The sequence below is a fragment of the Globicephala melas genome, chromosome 5 (genome assembly GCF_963455315.2).
Source record: "Globicephala melas chromosome 5, mGloMel1.2, whole genome shotgun sequence".
In the NCBI taxonomy this organism is placed as follows: Eukaryota; Metazoa; Chordata; class Mammalia; order Artiodactyla; family Delphinidae; genus Globicephala; species Globicephala melas.
Window position 1 is genome coordinate 119,953,843 of NC_083318.1, and position 15,946 is coordinate 119,969,788.

General features: G+C 39.4%; 2 protein-coding genes across 4 annotated transcripts in view; one reads left to right on the forward strand and one right to left on the reverse strand.

Moving 5' to 3' along the window:
- MANBA (mannosidase beta) overlaps window positions 1-15,946 on the forward strand; it is a 589,447-nt gene that overhangs the window by 184,612 nt on the left and 388,889 nt on the right. The window lies entirely within an intron of this gene.
- Window positions 1-15,946, reverse strand: part of NFKB1 (nuclear factor kappa B subunit 1) — a 122,307-nt gene that overhangs the window by 38,849 nt on the left and 67,512 nt on the right. For all 3 annotated transcript variants that reach the window (XM_060299752.2, XM_030845109.3, XM_030845108.3), the window contains 3 exons: window positions 6,943-7,106; window positions 4,972-5,130; window positions 3,551-3,655 (listed from right to left, as the gene is read on the reverse strand). In XM_060299752.2, the coding sequence (XP_060155735.1) occupies window positions 3,551-3,655; window positions 4,972-5,130; window positions 6,943-7,106 (428 nt within the window). The remainder of the gene's footprint in view (window positions 1-3,550; window positions 3,656-4,971; window positions 5,131-6,942; window positions 7,107-15,946) is intronic.

Here is a 15,946-nt window from a genome sequence, read left to right on the forward strand (position 1 = left end):
TAGGTTTTGGGTCATCGTGTTTTCATTGCCATTTGTTTCTAGGTATTTTCTGATTTCTCTTTGATTTCTTCAGTAATCTCTTGGTTATTTAGTAGAGTATTGTTTAGCCTCTATGTGTTTTAGAGATTTTTAGAGATTTTTTCCTGTAATTGATATCTAGTCTCACAGCGTTGTGGTTGGAAATGATACTTGATACAATTTCAATTTTCTTAAGTTTACCAATGCTTGATTTGTGACCCAAGATATGATCTCTCCTGGAGAATGTTCCATGAGCACTTGAGAAGAAAGTGTATTCTGTTGTTTTTGGATGGAATGTCCTATAAATATCAATTAAGTCCATCTTGTTTAACGTGTCCTTTAAAGCTTGTGTTTCCTTGTTTATTTTCATTTTGGATGATCTGTCCATTGCTGAAAGTGGGGTGTTAAAGTCCCCAACCATTATTGTGTTACTGCTGATTTCCCCTTTTATGGATATTAGCATTTGCCTTATGTTATTGAGGTGCTCCTATGTTGGGTGCATAAATATTTACAACTGTTATATCTTCTTTTTGGATGGATCCCTTGATCATTATGTAGTTCCCTTCTTTGTCTCTTGTTTTAAAATCTATTTTGTCTGATATGAGAACTGCTACTCCAGCTTTGTTTTGATTTCCATTTGCATGGAATATCTTTTTCCATCCCCTCACTTTCAGTTTGTATGTGTCCCTAGTTCTGAAGTGGGTCTCTTGTAGACAGCATATATATGGGTCTTGTTTTTGTATCCATTTAGCAAACCTGTGTCTTTTTTTTTTTTTTTTGGCGGTATGCGGGCCTCTCACTGTTGTGGCCTCTCCCGTTGTGGAGCACAGGCTCCAGACGCGCAGGCTCAGTGGCCATGGCCCACAGGCCCAGCCACTCCGCAGCATGTGGGATCTTCCCAGACCAGGGCATGAACCCGTGTCCCCTGCACTGGCAGGCGGACTCTCAACCACTGCGCCACCAGGGGAAGCCCAAGCCTGTCTTTTGGTTGGAGCATTTAATCCATTCACATTTAAAGTAATTATCAATAGGTATGTTCCTATTACCATTTTCTAAATTGTTTTGGGTTTATTTTTATAGCTGTTTTCCTTTCTTGTGTTTCCTGCCTAGAGAAGTTCCTTTAGCATTTGTTGTAAAGCTGGTTTGGTGGTGCTGAATTCTCTTAACTTTTGCTTATCTGTAAAGGTTTTAATGTCTTCACTGAATCTGAATGAGATCCTTGCTGGGTAGAGCAATCTTGGTTGTAAGTTTTTCCCTTTCATCACTTTAAATATGTCCTGCCACCCCTTCTGGCTTGCAGAGTTTCTGCTGAAAGATCAGCTGTTAACCTTATGGGGATTCCCTTGTATGTTATTTCTTTCTTTTCCCTTGCTGCTTTTAATATTTTTTCTTTGTATTTTTGACAGTTTGTTTAATGTGTCTTGGCATGTTTCTCCTTGGATTTATCCTGTATGGGACTCTCTGCACTTCCTGGACTTGCGTGGCTATTTCCTTTCCCATGTTAGGGAAGTTTTCAACTATAATCTCTTCAAATATTTTCTCAGTCCCTTTCTTTTTCTCTTTTTCTTCTGGAACTCCTATAATTTGAATGTTGGTGCGTTTAACGTTGTCCCAGGTCTCTGAGGCTGTCCTCAATTCTTTTCATTCTTTTTTCTTTATTCTGCTCTACAGTAGTTATTTCCACTATTTTATCTTCCAGGTCACTTATCCGTTCTTCTGCCTCAGTTATTCTGATATTGATTCCTTCTAGAGAATTTTTAATTTCATGTATTGTGTTGTTCATCGTTTGTTTGCTCTTTAGTTCTTCTAGGTCCTTGTTAAATGTTTCTTGCATTTTCTCTATTCTATTTCCAAGATTTTATATCATTTTTACTATCATTACTTTGAATTCTTTTTCAGGTAGACTGCCTACGTCCTCTTCATTTGTTTGGTCTGGTGGGTTTTTACCTTGCTCCTTCATCTGCTCCCTATTCCTCTGTCTTCTCATTTTGTTTAACTTACTGTGTTTGGGGTCTCCTTTTCACAGGCTGCAGGTTCGTAGTTTCCATTGTTTTTGGTGTCTTCCCCCAGTGAGTGAGGTTGGTTCAGTGGCTTGCATAGGCTTCCTGGTGGAGGGGACTGGTGCCTGTGTTCTGGTGGGTGGGGCTGGATCTTGTCTTTCTGGTGGGCAGGACCACGTCCAGTGGTGTGTTTGGGGGTGTCTGTGAACTTAGTATGATTTCAGGCAGCCTCTCTGATAATGGATGGGGTTGTGTTCCTTTCTTGCTGGTTGATTGGCATTGGGCATCCAGCACTGGAGCTTGCTGGTCGTTGAGTGGAGCTTGCTGGTCGTTGAGTGGAGCTGGGTCTTAGCGGTGAGACAGAGGTCTCTGGGAGAGCCCTCGCCGACTGATATTACATGGGGCCGGGAGGTCTCTGGTGGTCCAATGTGCTGGAGTCAGCTCTCCCACCTCAGAGGCTCAGGCTTGACACTCAGCCAGAGCACCAAGACGCTGTGAGCCGCGCAGCAGTGAATGTGGCGGTCTCCGTTATGAAGTCTGATCACGAGGGTCTTCAGTAGCTGCTCAGCTAGAACAGGCTGACTCGGGAGCACTTTGTCTACGAGGCTGTCTCCAGCAGCCCGTGGCTGAAAGAGTAGGTCTTTGCATGCACTGCCGGAATCTTGAACATTTATATAGAGGTCTTCGCTGGGTTCGGTCACAGGTTTGGTACAGGTGGTCTCAAGAACACCTTACTCTCTCAAGGCTGTGCGCTTGAAACAGCTCCTACACCTGAGGATCTACAAGCTGCAGAAAGACGAGACTGCCTGGGGCCACGTGCAAGCCGTGATTCTTGCCACGTGTCCTGCTGCTGCCGTCGTGGAAGTGAGTGTATCTTTATTATACTATACCTTCTATCATTTTATTTAAAAAATGAGTGAAACTTGAGAAAATAACACAATCTCCTTCAGCTTTTGCTGACTTATCAATCTTGCGCTATATTTAGTGAGAGATAAATGCCAAGAACCTTTCTGAAAGTGAAAATTATGAGAGGAATATGCTCTGAGAATTTCCCTATAGTCCTTATTCTCTTTCTTTTTCTTAAATGACATCATAGTGTCATGTGAAGATATCCAGAGAAGCTCTCTGTGTTGCAATGAAGCATGGTAAGATAAACAAAAAACAATTTTACACTATGTAAAACATTTATTCTGTGTGTGTGTGTGTGTGTGTGTGTGTGTGTGAAGCATGGGCTATTACTCATTTATTTAAAGTTCAGATACCAAAATTCAAAGTATAAAAACCCTGAAACATCACTGATTCCGATGGTCACTGTTTTCTTATTTATCTTTACTTCTGTTGAAAATTTTAAAATGAATTAGTTGGGTTAACAAAATAACATGGACAACTTAAATTTGGAAGAGAGGAAATGTATAAATTTTTAAAAGGAGTTCTATGGCAAGGAGGGATATTACTGGGCCCACTGACAAAAAGTGACTCAGAAACACACTCAGAATTATACTTCACATCTGGAGATCAGAGCATATATTTACCTTTCTGAACCTTGTCACAGAGAAGATAAATCTCTTCCCCTCCAGTTACGCATCCAGCTGTCCTGTCCATCCTTACTATTTTCAAGTTGGAGGCATTGGGGGCTTCTGTCCACAGGAGAAAAACAACAAACTTCATTATTTATCCTCAGCTTCACATGCTAACCTCCTATGAGGGACCTTAAAGAAAGTTTAAATAGATGCTTTCACTCATACTGCTTTAACAAGGATATAAATAAAACAAAAATGCCTTCTGAAACCCTCAGAGCTCTTCTTGGGCATGGCTCATTCATTATCACCAAAACAGATGAGACACAAAGGAGCAGTATTTGTTTCTCCCACTAACACAGTAAGAGAGATTAATAGAGAAAGAGAAAGAAATTTTCTGATGTTTCAGGAAGTTCCAAGCTAATGGATGTGTGGAATTTCAATAAGGTCAAGACTTTAACCCCAAACTTATGTCCATGATACCATTTACAAGAGTCCTAGAAATTTAGGAGAAGCAGTTTTCTAAAACTATTTATTAATTTTTATTCTACAGAAAAGAAAAATGAAGATGTTATATTTCTTTTCCCCAAACGAAATTAGAATTCTGTGTGGTTAAGGGGTAAAAGTTTTGTGTGGTAATAGTATAAGGCTTCCCTTTTTTTTTTTGGCTCCAACAGCTGCATTTTAAAGTGATCTTTGGTATGCGAGTCTACATCAGTTTATAAAGCTTTCACTTCCCTTCAAACATGTTTAAATTAGAGAAATCAGTTAGTTGTTGTACTTGGGGCATGGCGTTCTCTACTTAGACCAAACTCTATAACCTTTCAAGGAGCCTAAATACTGCCCTTGTAGACTTTTTGGAAATATCTGTTTAATAAATCCCATGCATACCAAATTAGAAATTTGCATGGTAAATGCTGAAGACCACTGTAAAACTCTTTCAAAAACTCCAGGAACTACAGACTGAAATAGAATTTTGAAGCTACGAAATATCTGTACTGCTCACTTAGTTAACCTGATGTTCCCAACTTGATAAAGCTATAACATGCAAGAATGAAAATGGATAAGAGGTGTCTTTTACTAACTTCTCTTCAGAGCCCCAACTGAGATACTCTTCTCATCTAAGAGCACCAACAATATATCCTCGTAGTAAGGAATTCATAAATAATAAGAGATTTGGCATTGCACGTAGAAGACTACAACGGTGATCTGAGGAAGATTTATCGAGCACCTCACAGTATTTCACTTTTAATCTCAACACCAAGTTTTAAGCTGAATTTCAGTATTCTCATTTTGTAAGATGAGAAATATGAGGCTCCAGGTGATTAAGTTACTTGCCCCAGGAATCAGAGCTAGTCAGTAACTGCCGGGGCCGGGCTGGAAGTCTGTTCTTGACTTTACAGCAAGCTGCCTCCTGTCAGAAGTCAGGTACTCACTGCTATCATAGATGGCGTCCGATACCACGGGTTCCAGGCGCCTCGTGAAGCTGCCGGTGCTGTCTGGAAGGAAGGCTGTAAACATAAGCCGCACCACGCTGAGGTCCATCTCCTTTGTCTGCTGAAGAGCTGCCTGGCGGATGATCTCCTTTTCCCGATCTAGGACCAGACAACATGGGGCATTCATGCCCAGGGAAAGAGTAAAGCGTGAACGTTTTAGATAGGATGCTTTTATAAAGCTCAAATAAAGAACATCAACTTAAAATAAAAGTCTATTTTTTTTTCTTTTGAAATTCTTCATATTGCTAATACAATTTTAAGAATTATCTATTTCTGTCATCCAAACGTAAAGGCATCAAAAAAGGGCCTGCATTTTCTCTGGATCACAGTAAAAACTGTCCTGCGTGTGTCAAACTGCCTCTCTCCTATCTTCCCCTGCCCTGTCCCAAGACACAAAGGATGTGATGGAATGGAATGCAGTAGCCTGACCATGCCTCACTCGTCTGGAGGAATGTGAAAATTAAGTATTCCAAAAGCTCTCTGGGCACAGGGACTGTATTCATCCCACAGTGCCCGGCACAGTACCTGGCACTAAGCAAGTACAGCTCAGCAAGTGTTTCTAAGGAGCCAAATGACTCCACTGCACTGGGCGCCTTCCCTCCTGATGGAGCTTTCATACTGATGGACATAATCGTACTTAACTTACAATATCATAAGAGGTGATAATTCAAGTGATAAGTACTATAAAAGAGCTACAGTTGAAGTGATATGAAACTTCAAAGGAGGGGAGAATCCAGAGGCTTTGAAGCAGAAGAGGCATTGCTCTAAATCTTGAAAGGATGGTAGAACTTGAACTTAGGAGGAGAATGAAAAAAGGCATCCCAGGAAGAGGAAAGAGCAGGAATGGAAAGAATGTGCCAAAGAGAGAAAGTGAGAAATTGTGCTTCTATGGTGTAGTTCAGTTTGACAAGAAGCGATGTAGTGGGAAACAAAGTCGAAAATGCAGATTGGGGCTAGCTCTTGGGAGGCCTAAAATGCCAGGGTATGGAATTTGGATTCCGGACGCAACAGGGAGACACTGAGTAGTGGTGACCTGTAGGCTTCAGTAAGATCCATCTGGCCACAGGGTGTAAACTAGATTAGAAGTGGGGAGGGACAGAGACAGAGCATCAAAAAATGGAGTGAGGAGGGGAACCCCAGAGAGCACAGAACAGCTGGACCACGAACTGGAGATGCAGCAGAGGTGAAAAGGAGGACTCAAAGATGATGTGAAGGTTTTGAGGATGAATAGCAGAAGACAGAACATGGCTAATGGGAAAATGATTGTCTCTGGACTGCCTGAGTATGAGCTGGTGACAGGATGGCCAGACGAAAGGACAACACATAAAAGCAGAAATGGCATATGTGGTGGAACAAGGATTAGGGTTGAAAGAAAAAAATATGTGAAGGCAGGAAAACATACAATCATAGCATTTTTATGATAAAGAGGATAGCCTACAATGAGCCTGAAGAGCCCAAAGAAAGAAAGATTCCTTATAATAAGGTGAGCTGGGGGAGGTATAACAGAGCAGGTGTTCTTTGAACCATGTCTTGAATTCTGAATTGGTCCTGACAGGTTGAAAAGGGAAGGGGGGGGGGTGTTTTAGGTAGAGGAAGACACATACAAAGGTATGAGTATGCATCAGTGTTCAGGGGGCGGTGATGGGGAGAGGTGGGTACAGGTGGGACCTCCGATAAAGCTGGAAAGGGGGCTGAGGCCCGGCTTTGTATGCCAGGCTATGGGGGTACAGATTTTATTCTAGAAGTAGCAGGATGCCATCAAAGGTTTCTGAGCAGGGAAAGGGTGACAGCAGCTTGGGGTACGGACCAGGAGAAGGAGAAACCTGGGGCATAAGATGAGCACATGGTCTACACACAGGACAAGGAGAGCCAGAGCTCTCAAAGGAGCAAGGCTGGGAGAGTGATACTCACCTGTGAGCTGCCGGTCTCCTCCCCCTTCTGCTTGTAAATAGGCAAGATCAGGATGCACCAAAAGTCCGGGGTTATAGCCCCTTATACATGCATCTGTCATTCGTGCTTCCAGTGTTTCAAATACTTTTTTCTTTGTCACGTGAAGTATACCCAGGTTTGCAAAGCTGGAGAAAAAACAGTAACAGCAACGACAAACCAGAATTAGGCAGTCAATGACTAGAGAGTCCTGTTTTACCTTAGCTATGGATTGAGAAAAAATGCACAGGCCCTCAATCACTGGCCCTCAAACACATTACTATTTCTGCAGTGAAACATACAAAGCAGACTCACCAAATGGAATAATAAAGACTATAACCAGCTGCACATCATGTCAGGCTGGGTTTTGCCACCAAATCAGTCTGTGGTAAAATTAGAAAAATCTTTTCGTTTTCAAAGCTTACTAGACTTGCAAATTATGAATAAGGGAGTGGGGTATACATATCTTAATAAGAAAGTTTTACCTAGACTCATTTTAAAGTATTTTTCTAGGAGAGTTGTATGAAAAGAAATTTTAGTTCCAAATATACTAACTTTTCTAACTTTTTAAAAAAGAATATGCAAAATACTATATTTAGAAGATTTTTTTTCTTTTGGCTCATCCCTGGGTTTCTAGACGGGATTTAATGTCTACCAGGAGTCCCATCTCCTCCTGGGCTGTCTCTAAGGTTGGAATTATTTATGACCACTAGAATGTCCAACTCTACATGTACTCAGTCTTGAGGTATACCTTCAATCAAGGATGGATAACTTTTTATATTGTGAAGCCTACATATCCATAAAACAAAATATGTTAATATGCTAATTAAAGTAATTAAAGGGATCTTTAAATATATAAACTGCTCCAGCCATTCATGTTTTAAAATAAAGTACATGAAACAAAGAAGTGTATTCAATAAATGTAATACAACAAACAAACAAAACAGCACTTTACCAAGGAGACTCATTCGGTCAACAAATATTTATTTTGCTCCTTAGTACCAGGCAGCGTCCTGGGTGCTTCTGTCAACAGTAAAGGAATCCCTACCTTCATGGAGTTTATATGCTAGTGCAACAACAGAGAGGAAACAAACAAGTAAATTTTATAATTTAAAAGGTAAAAAGTGTTACCAAGAAAAATAAAGTAGGAATGGGGAAGAGGAAAGGCAGTAGTAGAAGGCACGGCACTTAAAAATAGGAAGAGGCCAGACAGGGCCTCACTGAAAAGATGTCAACTGAACAAAGACTTGAAGGAAGTAGGGGGTGAGACATGGATATATGGAAAAAGAACATTTGAGGTGGAAGGAACAGCAAGTACAAAGACCCTGAGGTAGGATCATGCCTGGTGTCCACAAGACAACAATGGCAAACAGGCCAGTGTGGCTGGAGTGAGATGAACAAGGGGTCAGAAGTAAGTAAGGAGTTCAAAGAGATAAGTGGGGCACCGTTCTTTTAAAGCCTTGTAAGCTTTTGTAAGGACTCTTCTTTTCCTCTGGCTTTTACTCAGAAAGAAAAACAAATATTAGCGGGAATATTAGAGGAAAGATAGAAATATTATGATAATTGGATCAAATGAAATAAAGAAGAAGATAATGTTGGAAAACTAGATAAACTAGGGAAAGAAAACATAGGAGGTGAAGCCTGAATGAGATGAGCACTCATACAGAGGCCCAGAGATGAAATGATACAGGTGTACAGACAGTGATGAAAAAAAGTAGGACAGCGGAGGCAGACACCGAAAAGAAAATACAGAATATAAGCCCCTTGAGAGCAGAGATATCCAGTGACTAGAGACCTGGGTGCTTAATAAATGTCTACTGGATAAATAAATGCATGAATTAATCCAGCACAGAAAAACACGCAGTATGACACATTGGTATGCATGGAGGCACAGGGGGATTTTCAGAAACAACACCTCCGTATTTTGGCCTTTTAGGCTTTACTCCTATACAGACACCACCCATAACTACAGGAAAACGAGGCTGATCTTCTAGGTAACAGCAATGATAAACACGTGTGCAGCACTTTACCACCTAGAAAGTGCTTTTCATGTATATTATCTAATTTAATCTCTGTGAAAAGTCATCATCTGTATTTTTCATTATGTGAATAATGGATTTACTCTGGAAATAAATGAAACAATACAGAAGTCAGTCTTCTACCTTAGGTAATGATAGAGCAACACAGACCGATTGAACCTCGCATTTTAAACAACAAAAAACATATGAAAAAATAGTTTTCAGACACTGAACAATAGGTGGCATAGGACAGTGAGCCTTAAGAAAAGGAAAACAAATAAGGTGAATTCTAAAATTATGCTGCCTTAATATCTAGAGTGAGCTTCCAGGCTGCAGTAAGGAAGGGGGAGCCCAAACAGGGCCTGCTGACCTCCCTGAGTTTAGGAGACAAAGGAGGTCAACAAGGGTAGAATTCACAGGCCGATACCTGAGAAGAAAGAACCACATACCGAGAGACACTCAGAGCATGTGTGTGAGGAAATGACCCAAGGCTGGGAAAAGAACAATCAGAAGCACAGGCAGAACAGCCCCTGGAGCACACACAGGGCTAGAATAGTTCAAGAAAGCTTGTGATACACGAAGTGTTAGGGTGTACAGTCAGAAAGGTATTGCCTTTGTAATGGCATCAAGTTAACCCTAGACTGAAGGCTGCTCTGGTCTCCCTAAAAAGGCTTAATAGTAAGTCTAGAAAGGATCAAGCTATTCCCAAACTTAACTTCATCCCAATGCTCAAAAATATTTAGATGCATAGAAAATAAAAAATCCAACTACCCACAATCCAAAATTCAAAATGTCTACCATCCAATCAAAAATTACCAGGCATACAAAGAAACAGGAAAATATAACGAGGAAAAAAATCATTCAATAGAAACAGATCCCGAAATGAAATGAGACAGAAAACAGAATTTGTAGGTAAGTACATGGAAAAGCTATGAGAGATATACTCCATATAGTCGAGAAGAAAGCATTAGTATGCGAAGGAGAGGCATGGAAGATATAAAAAAGACCCCCGCCTCAAAACCCATAGAGATGAAAACTACAACGTCTGAGAAGAAAAACACACCAGATGGGATTAAGAACATATTAGACAGTACAGACAAAAATTAGTGAACTTGAGGACACAGTAAAAAAACTATCTGAAATGAAACTGAAAAGATGAAAAAAATTTTAAAAAGAAGAGATCATTAATGAGCTGTGGCATAATTTCAAATGGCCAAATATACATGAGGTTGATGTTTCAGAAGAGAAAAGAGAGGAGTGGATGGAAAAAATATTTTAAAAAATAATGGCCGAAAAGTTTTAAAATTTAATAAAAACTATAAACCCAGAGATCCAAGAATCTCAGTGAACCACAAAGCACAAGAAACATGAAGAATACAACACTAAAGCTTATCATAATCAAACTGCTGAAAACTAGCGATGAAGAGAAAATCTGAAAAGCTGACAGAGAAAAAAACTGACACACTATGTACAGAGGAATAAAGGTAAGAATGACAGGAGACTTCTTTTTGGAAACAAGGCAAGCCAGAAGACAGTGAAGCAGCATATTTTAAGGACATGAAAGAAAAACTGTGTCAACCTGTATTTCTATACTCCTCAAAAATATCTTTGAAAAACAAAAACAAAATAAAGACTTTAAGATGTACAACTGAAAGAATTTATCAGCAGCACACCAGTGGTATAAGAAAAATTAAAGGACGTCAACACATGGGTAAGTATAAAATACTTTCTTTCCCTTATTTAAAAGTTTCTTTAAAAGATAACTGATGATTTAAAGCAAAAATAAAAAACAATATACAGTGGGATTTACAACATATGCAGATGTAAAATATATGACATAATAGCACAAAGGTCAAGAGAGGGGAAATGAAAATATACTGTTAACATGCTATACATAGAGAGGTATAATGCTACTTGAAGGTAGACTATGATAAGTTAAAGATGTATAGTATAAACCTAAATGGCTAAAAAATACAAAGAGGTATAAATCTAAAAGGAGATAAATGAAATGACAAATAATCAATTAATCTAAAAGAAGGCAGGGGAAGGGGGAATGAAGAATAGATATGACAAGCAGAAAACAAACAGCAAGAGGGCAGATTTAAACACAGCCATATCAGTAACCATATTAAATAAAAGTCACCTAAACACCCCACTAAAAGACAGAGTATGTGAGACGGAATATAAAGTAAGACCCAACTATATGCAGTGCATATTTACTTTGAATATAAACACACAAAAAGGTTAAAACTAAGAGGATGGGGAAAAAAATGTTCCAAGCTAACATTATTCAAAAGAAAGCTGAAGTAACTATATTAGTTTCAGTCAAGGTAAATTCCAGAGCAAAGAATATTACCAGGAATAAAAAAGAAGGTCATTTCATAATGATAAAGGGATCAATTAAGAGGACATAAGAATCCTAAATTTTTATGCATCTAATAAAAGAGCTTCACAATACAAGAAGCAAAATCTTATAGAACTGAAAAGAGAAATAGATGTATTTATGAATACTGTCAGATTTCAATAATCTTCTCTCAATAATTAATAGAACAAGTAGAGAGAAAATTAGTAAGGAGAGAAAAGCTTTGAACAAACAACCTTACCCAACTGACATTTACAGAACATGCGTTCAATCTGATCAGACTAAACATTCTTTTTGAAGTGCACCAGGAACATTTACCAAGACAGACCAGGGCTTCCCTGGTGGCACAGTGGTTGAGAATCTGCCTGCCAGTGCAGGAGACACGGGTTCGAGCCCTGGTCTGGGAAGATCCCACATGCCGCGGAGCAACTAGGCCCGTGAGCCACAACTACTGAGCCTGTGCGTCTGGAGCCTGTGCTCCGCAAAAAGAGAGGCCGTGATAGTGAGAGGCCCGTGCACCGCGATGAAGAGTGTCCCCCGCTTGCCGGAACTAGAGAAAGCCCTCGCACTGAAACGAAGACCCAACACAGTCAAAAATAAATAAATAAATAATTTTTTAAAAAAAAGGACTGACTTAAAAAAAAGACAGACCATATTCCCTCCATAAAACAAGCCTCAATATATTTAAAAGGAATCAAATGATACCAAATATTCTCTTACCACAATGGAACTAAATCAGATATCAATAACAAAGTTACCTAGGCAGGAGTACATTTAAATCAAGACTGGCCACATAATAATTAATTGTTGAAGGTGGGTGACGGATACAACGAAGGCTCACTATGCTATTCTTTCTACTTTTGTATATGTTTGGAAATTTCTATAATAAAGTGCAAAAGAAAAATGAGAGCAGACATTATTAGGATAAAAAACAGAAAAAAACAAGGATCATAAATGTTAACATGTGAGAATGCAAAATGGTGCAGCCACTTTGGAAAACAACTTGGCAGTTTCTTTTTCTTCTTTTTTTTTTTTTTTTGCCACACCATGCGGCACGTGGAACTTCCCTGACCAGGGATCGAATCCGTTCCCACTGCAGTGGAAGCCTGGAGTAGTCTTAACCACCGGACCACCAGGGAAGTCCAACGATTTGGCAGTTTCTTATCAAGATAAACATATTCTTAGCACACATCCCTACAATTCCACTCCTCAGTATTTACCCAAGCCAAGAAAAATGAAAACTTATGTTCACACAAAAGGCGGCTTTGTTCTGAAAAACTGGAAACAAACCAGATGTGCTTCAACAGGTGGATAAACTGTGATATATCAACACAATGCAACAATGCAACAGTACTTATTAACTAAAAGGAATAAACTACTGACAGACTCAGCAATCTGGAGGAATCTGAAATACATTATGCTAAGTGAAACAAGTCAGACCCAAAAAGGCTACATATTGTAGGATTGCATCTGCATATCATTCTGGAAAAGGCAAAACTATGGGGATAGAACAGATCAGAGGTTGCCAGTGCCTGGAGTTGGGGGGGAACCTGACTCCAAAGGGTCACACAGGGATTTTCAGGATGGGGGATGGAGGGAGGGAATAAAACTATTCTACGCCTTAATTGTGGTGATTATATGAGTATTTATCAAAACTCACAGAACTGTATACTTTAAAGGGTGACTGTTACAGTATTTAAATTAATTTCAAAAATTTTTAGAAAGACAGGTTATCACAGTTAATAATGGGTTAGTAACGGGACTGGGACTACAGTCCTGTTTCTTACTCAAAATGCCATATTCTTACACATCAGTGGTTTTCAAAGTATACTCTCCAGACGAGCAGCATCAGTATCACCCAAGAATTTATTAAAATGCAAATTCGTGGGCCTTATCCCAACCCTACTGAATCAGAAACGCTGAGGGTGGCGCTCAGCCATCCATGTTTTAACCAGCCCTCCAGGTGATTCTGATGGCCCCTGAAGTCTGTGAACCACTGCTCTACACGATGAGACAGGGCAATGAGATCAGGATCTCTGGAAGTAGGGCCTGGCATCAGTATTTTTACAAAGTGACCAAAGGTGACTTTAATTAGCAGCCAGGTTTGAAAACCTCTACACTGTGCCAGATGCTGCCATCATTATGATCGTCTGGGAACTGCCTCTGCCCTTTGGCTAGGTTCAAATCCCCAGGTCCTTGGGCTGGGATTCTAAAGTGCCTCCTCCATCTGGCCTTTCTTCACCTCCAGACTCAAATATTGACTTCACGGCTAGCCTGAGATTTAAAAGCAGCCCTTGACTCACAATACACACCCTAGGTTTGGAAGTTGGATACTTCCAATCTCAGTCCAGACCTTGTCCATTTTCTCCAAACAGCTCCTTTTCTGTGCATTAAGGTTGAACCATATGAAACTGCCAGTAGCTAACTGTTCTTGCATCTACAAAAATAGCAGTTTAATATGATCTGCATTAGTTCATTGAGGGAAGACTTGCTTCTGTTTTGCATTTTTATATTTCTATATCTACTTCGAGTGCTTACCATTGGTATATGCGGGAAATACTAGTTTAAAAAAAAGAAAAACTTCACATCTCTCTAAATCAGGGCTGCCAGGAAGCAAGCAGAGGGTGTGGTGATTATTGGTGAGGAAGGTGGCTTAAAGCAAAGTCAAGTAACAGTTTCCATTGAATGCAAATTTCAGAGAACTAAAATGCTGTTGAAACAAACTGCTAATATTCAGGATAGAAAATAAAACACCAAAGATTATTTTTATGAGGACAGGCACGAAGGACTAACTAAATAAGTGAGTAGGAAATAAAAAGTCAAAATTAAAGCTAACTAAAAGAAGTTAAAAGGACAAGCCCCTCAAATTAAACCAATCAAACTTACAATCATGACTTAGTTATCTAAAACATGAATAGTTTAATATAGATAAGAAAATATCTTCGAAAATATAAATTAAATTTTACTGAGAACTCATGCTGAGAGTAAAGTGAAGAGAAACACTCCAAAGAAAGGTCATTCTTTTGGTTTTGATCATTTAGAAGTTATTTATCTTCTCAATGTCATTTTCCATATACCTTTTTTTTTTTTTCTTTTTGGCCACACCAAGTCCGGCATGCACCATCTTAGCTCCCCAACCAGGGATCGAATGCGTGGCCCCTGCATTGGGAGCGCAGAGTCTTAACCACTGGACCACCAGGGAAGTCCCTCCATTTATCTTTTTTGATGTGTTGGATTGATGCCCAGCTTATGAATTTATACTCTTAACCTAAACTGTATTGAAAACTGCTTATCATGGTTCTGTTTCTAGTATTGACAAGTCTAAGGAATAACTCTGGCTATCTTCCTAAATTTCTCTATATGCTATTCTTACCTACAAGTTAGAACTAAATAAGAATAATCGTTGATATCCTGTAAATACACATGAGGCAAGTTGGCTCATGTTATTTCATAGTATTAGCTAATGTTAGTTCAGTGTAGAATTTGGATGTAAAGGGCCTGGAGGTAGATTCTGTAGCCTAACATTCAGATTTTATAAGGGAAGAAATTAAAGTCCCCAAGAAGTCATGCAAATTGCCCCCAGTCCTACTGTTGTGAGTGACAGAACTGGAAACAGAATTCTGGTTTCCAGACCCCCAGCATGAGACTCTCTCTACTAAAATGCAACAGGTTCTGGCATTAGAAACTTAAAAAAAAATAAGAGAGACAAATGAAATCGTGAAGGAAATACTGCATTTGGGGAAACACTGTACGCAAAAGTTTCTCAGTTAAAAATCGAATTATAAAAGGAGTACCAAGGTTTCACAGAGCACTCTGAATGGGAGAGGCTACTGAGTCTACTGTAACTCTTAGGTGGCATTCTCTTGCTTACATTTCTTGGTGAAACTGCATAGTATTAGAAAACCCCACAGAGCTATGGCCAGACATCTTGATGATCACATGTACAAGTTTAGATGCTCAAACTGTTGAACAAATGAATGAATGAATGAATTCCAACTACCGAACCCCTCATGCCAGCACTAAAAGAGAGTAACAGATTTCCTCACTTTCCTTGGAGACAAGGAATTTACTTTTACTCCTGCTGTAGGTCCCAAATTAAATAACCATTAGTTCCTCCCCAAATCCTCAAAGACTACTAAGGCAAACCACAGAAACATCAAATTACAGATAGCATACTGGAATGTTTATAATAACAAATATTGTTAGTAGGGAAACTTCATGTATAATTTCCTCTGAAGGATATGATTATCACACACATTAAACAGGACCAAAGAGTATATACACTTCGTACTGACAGTAGCCTACTCGAGTAAATCTGCAGAGACACTACGTGATCAATTAGGCCGAAACTCTTTGACAATTACCCTGCATTTCAAAGCTCTCATAGGTCAGTCAGGAACTGTAAGGGTATTCCAAAACAAACGATGACCAACTGTGACACACAAGAGGAAACAGGCCAGCCTTTCAAGAGGATGTTGAAACAAGGTCATTTAAAGCATAGTTGAATTTTTCAAATCAATTTAGGCTTCTTCCTCCAATCTAGAGTTTTTTTTTTCTCTGACATCAAAAGAATCAGATTTTAGTGACTTAAAAGAAAGCTCTCTAGGTT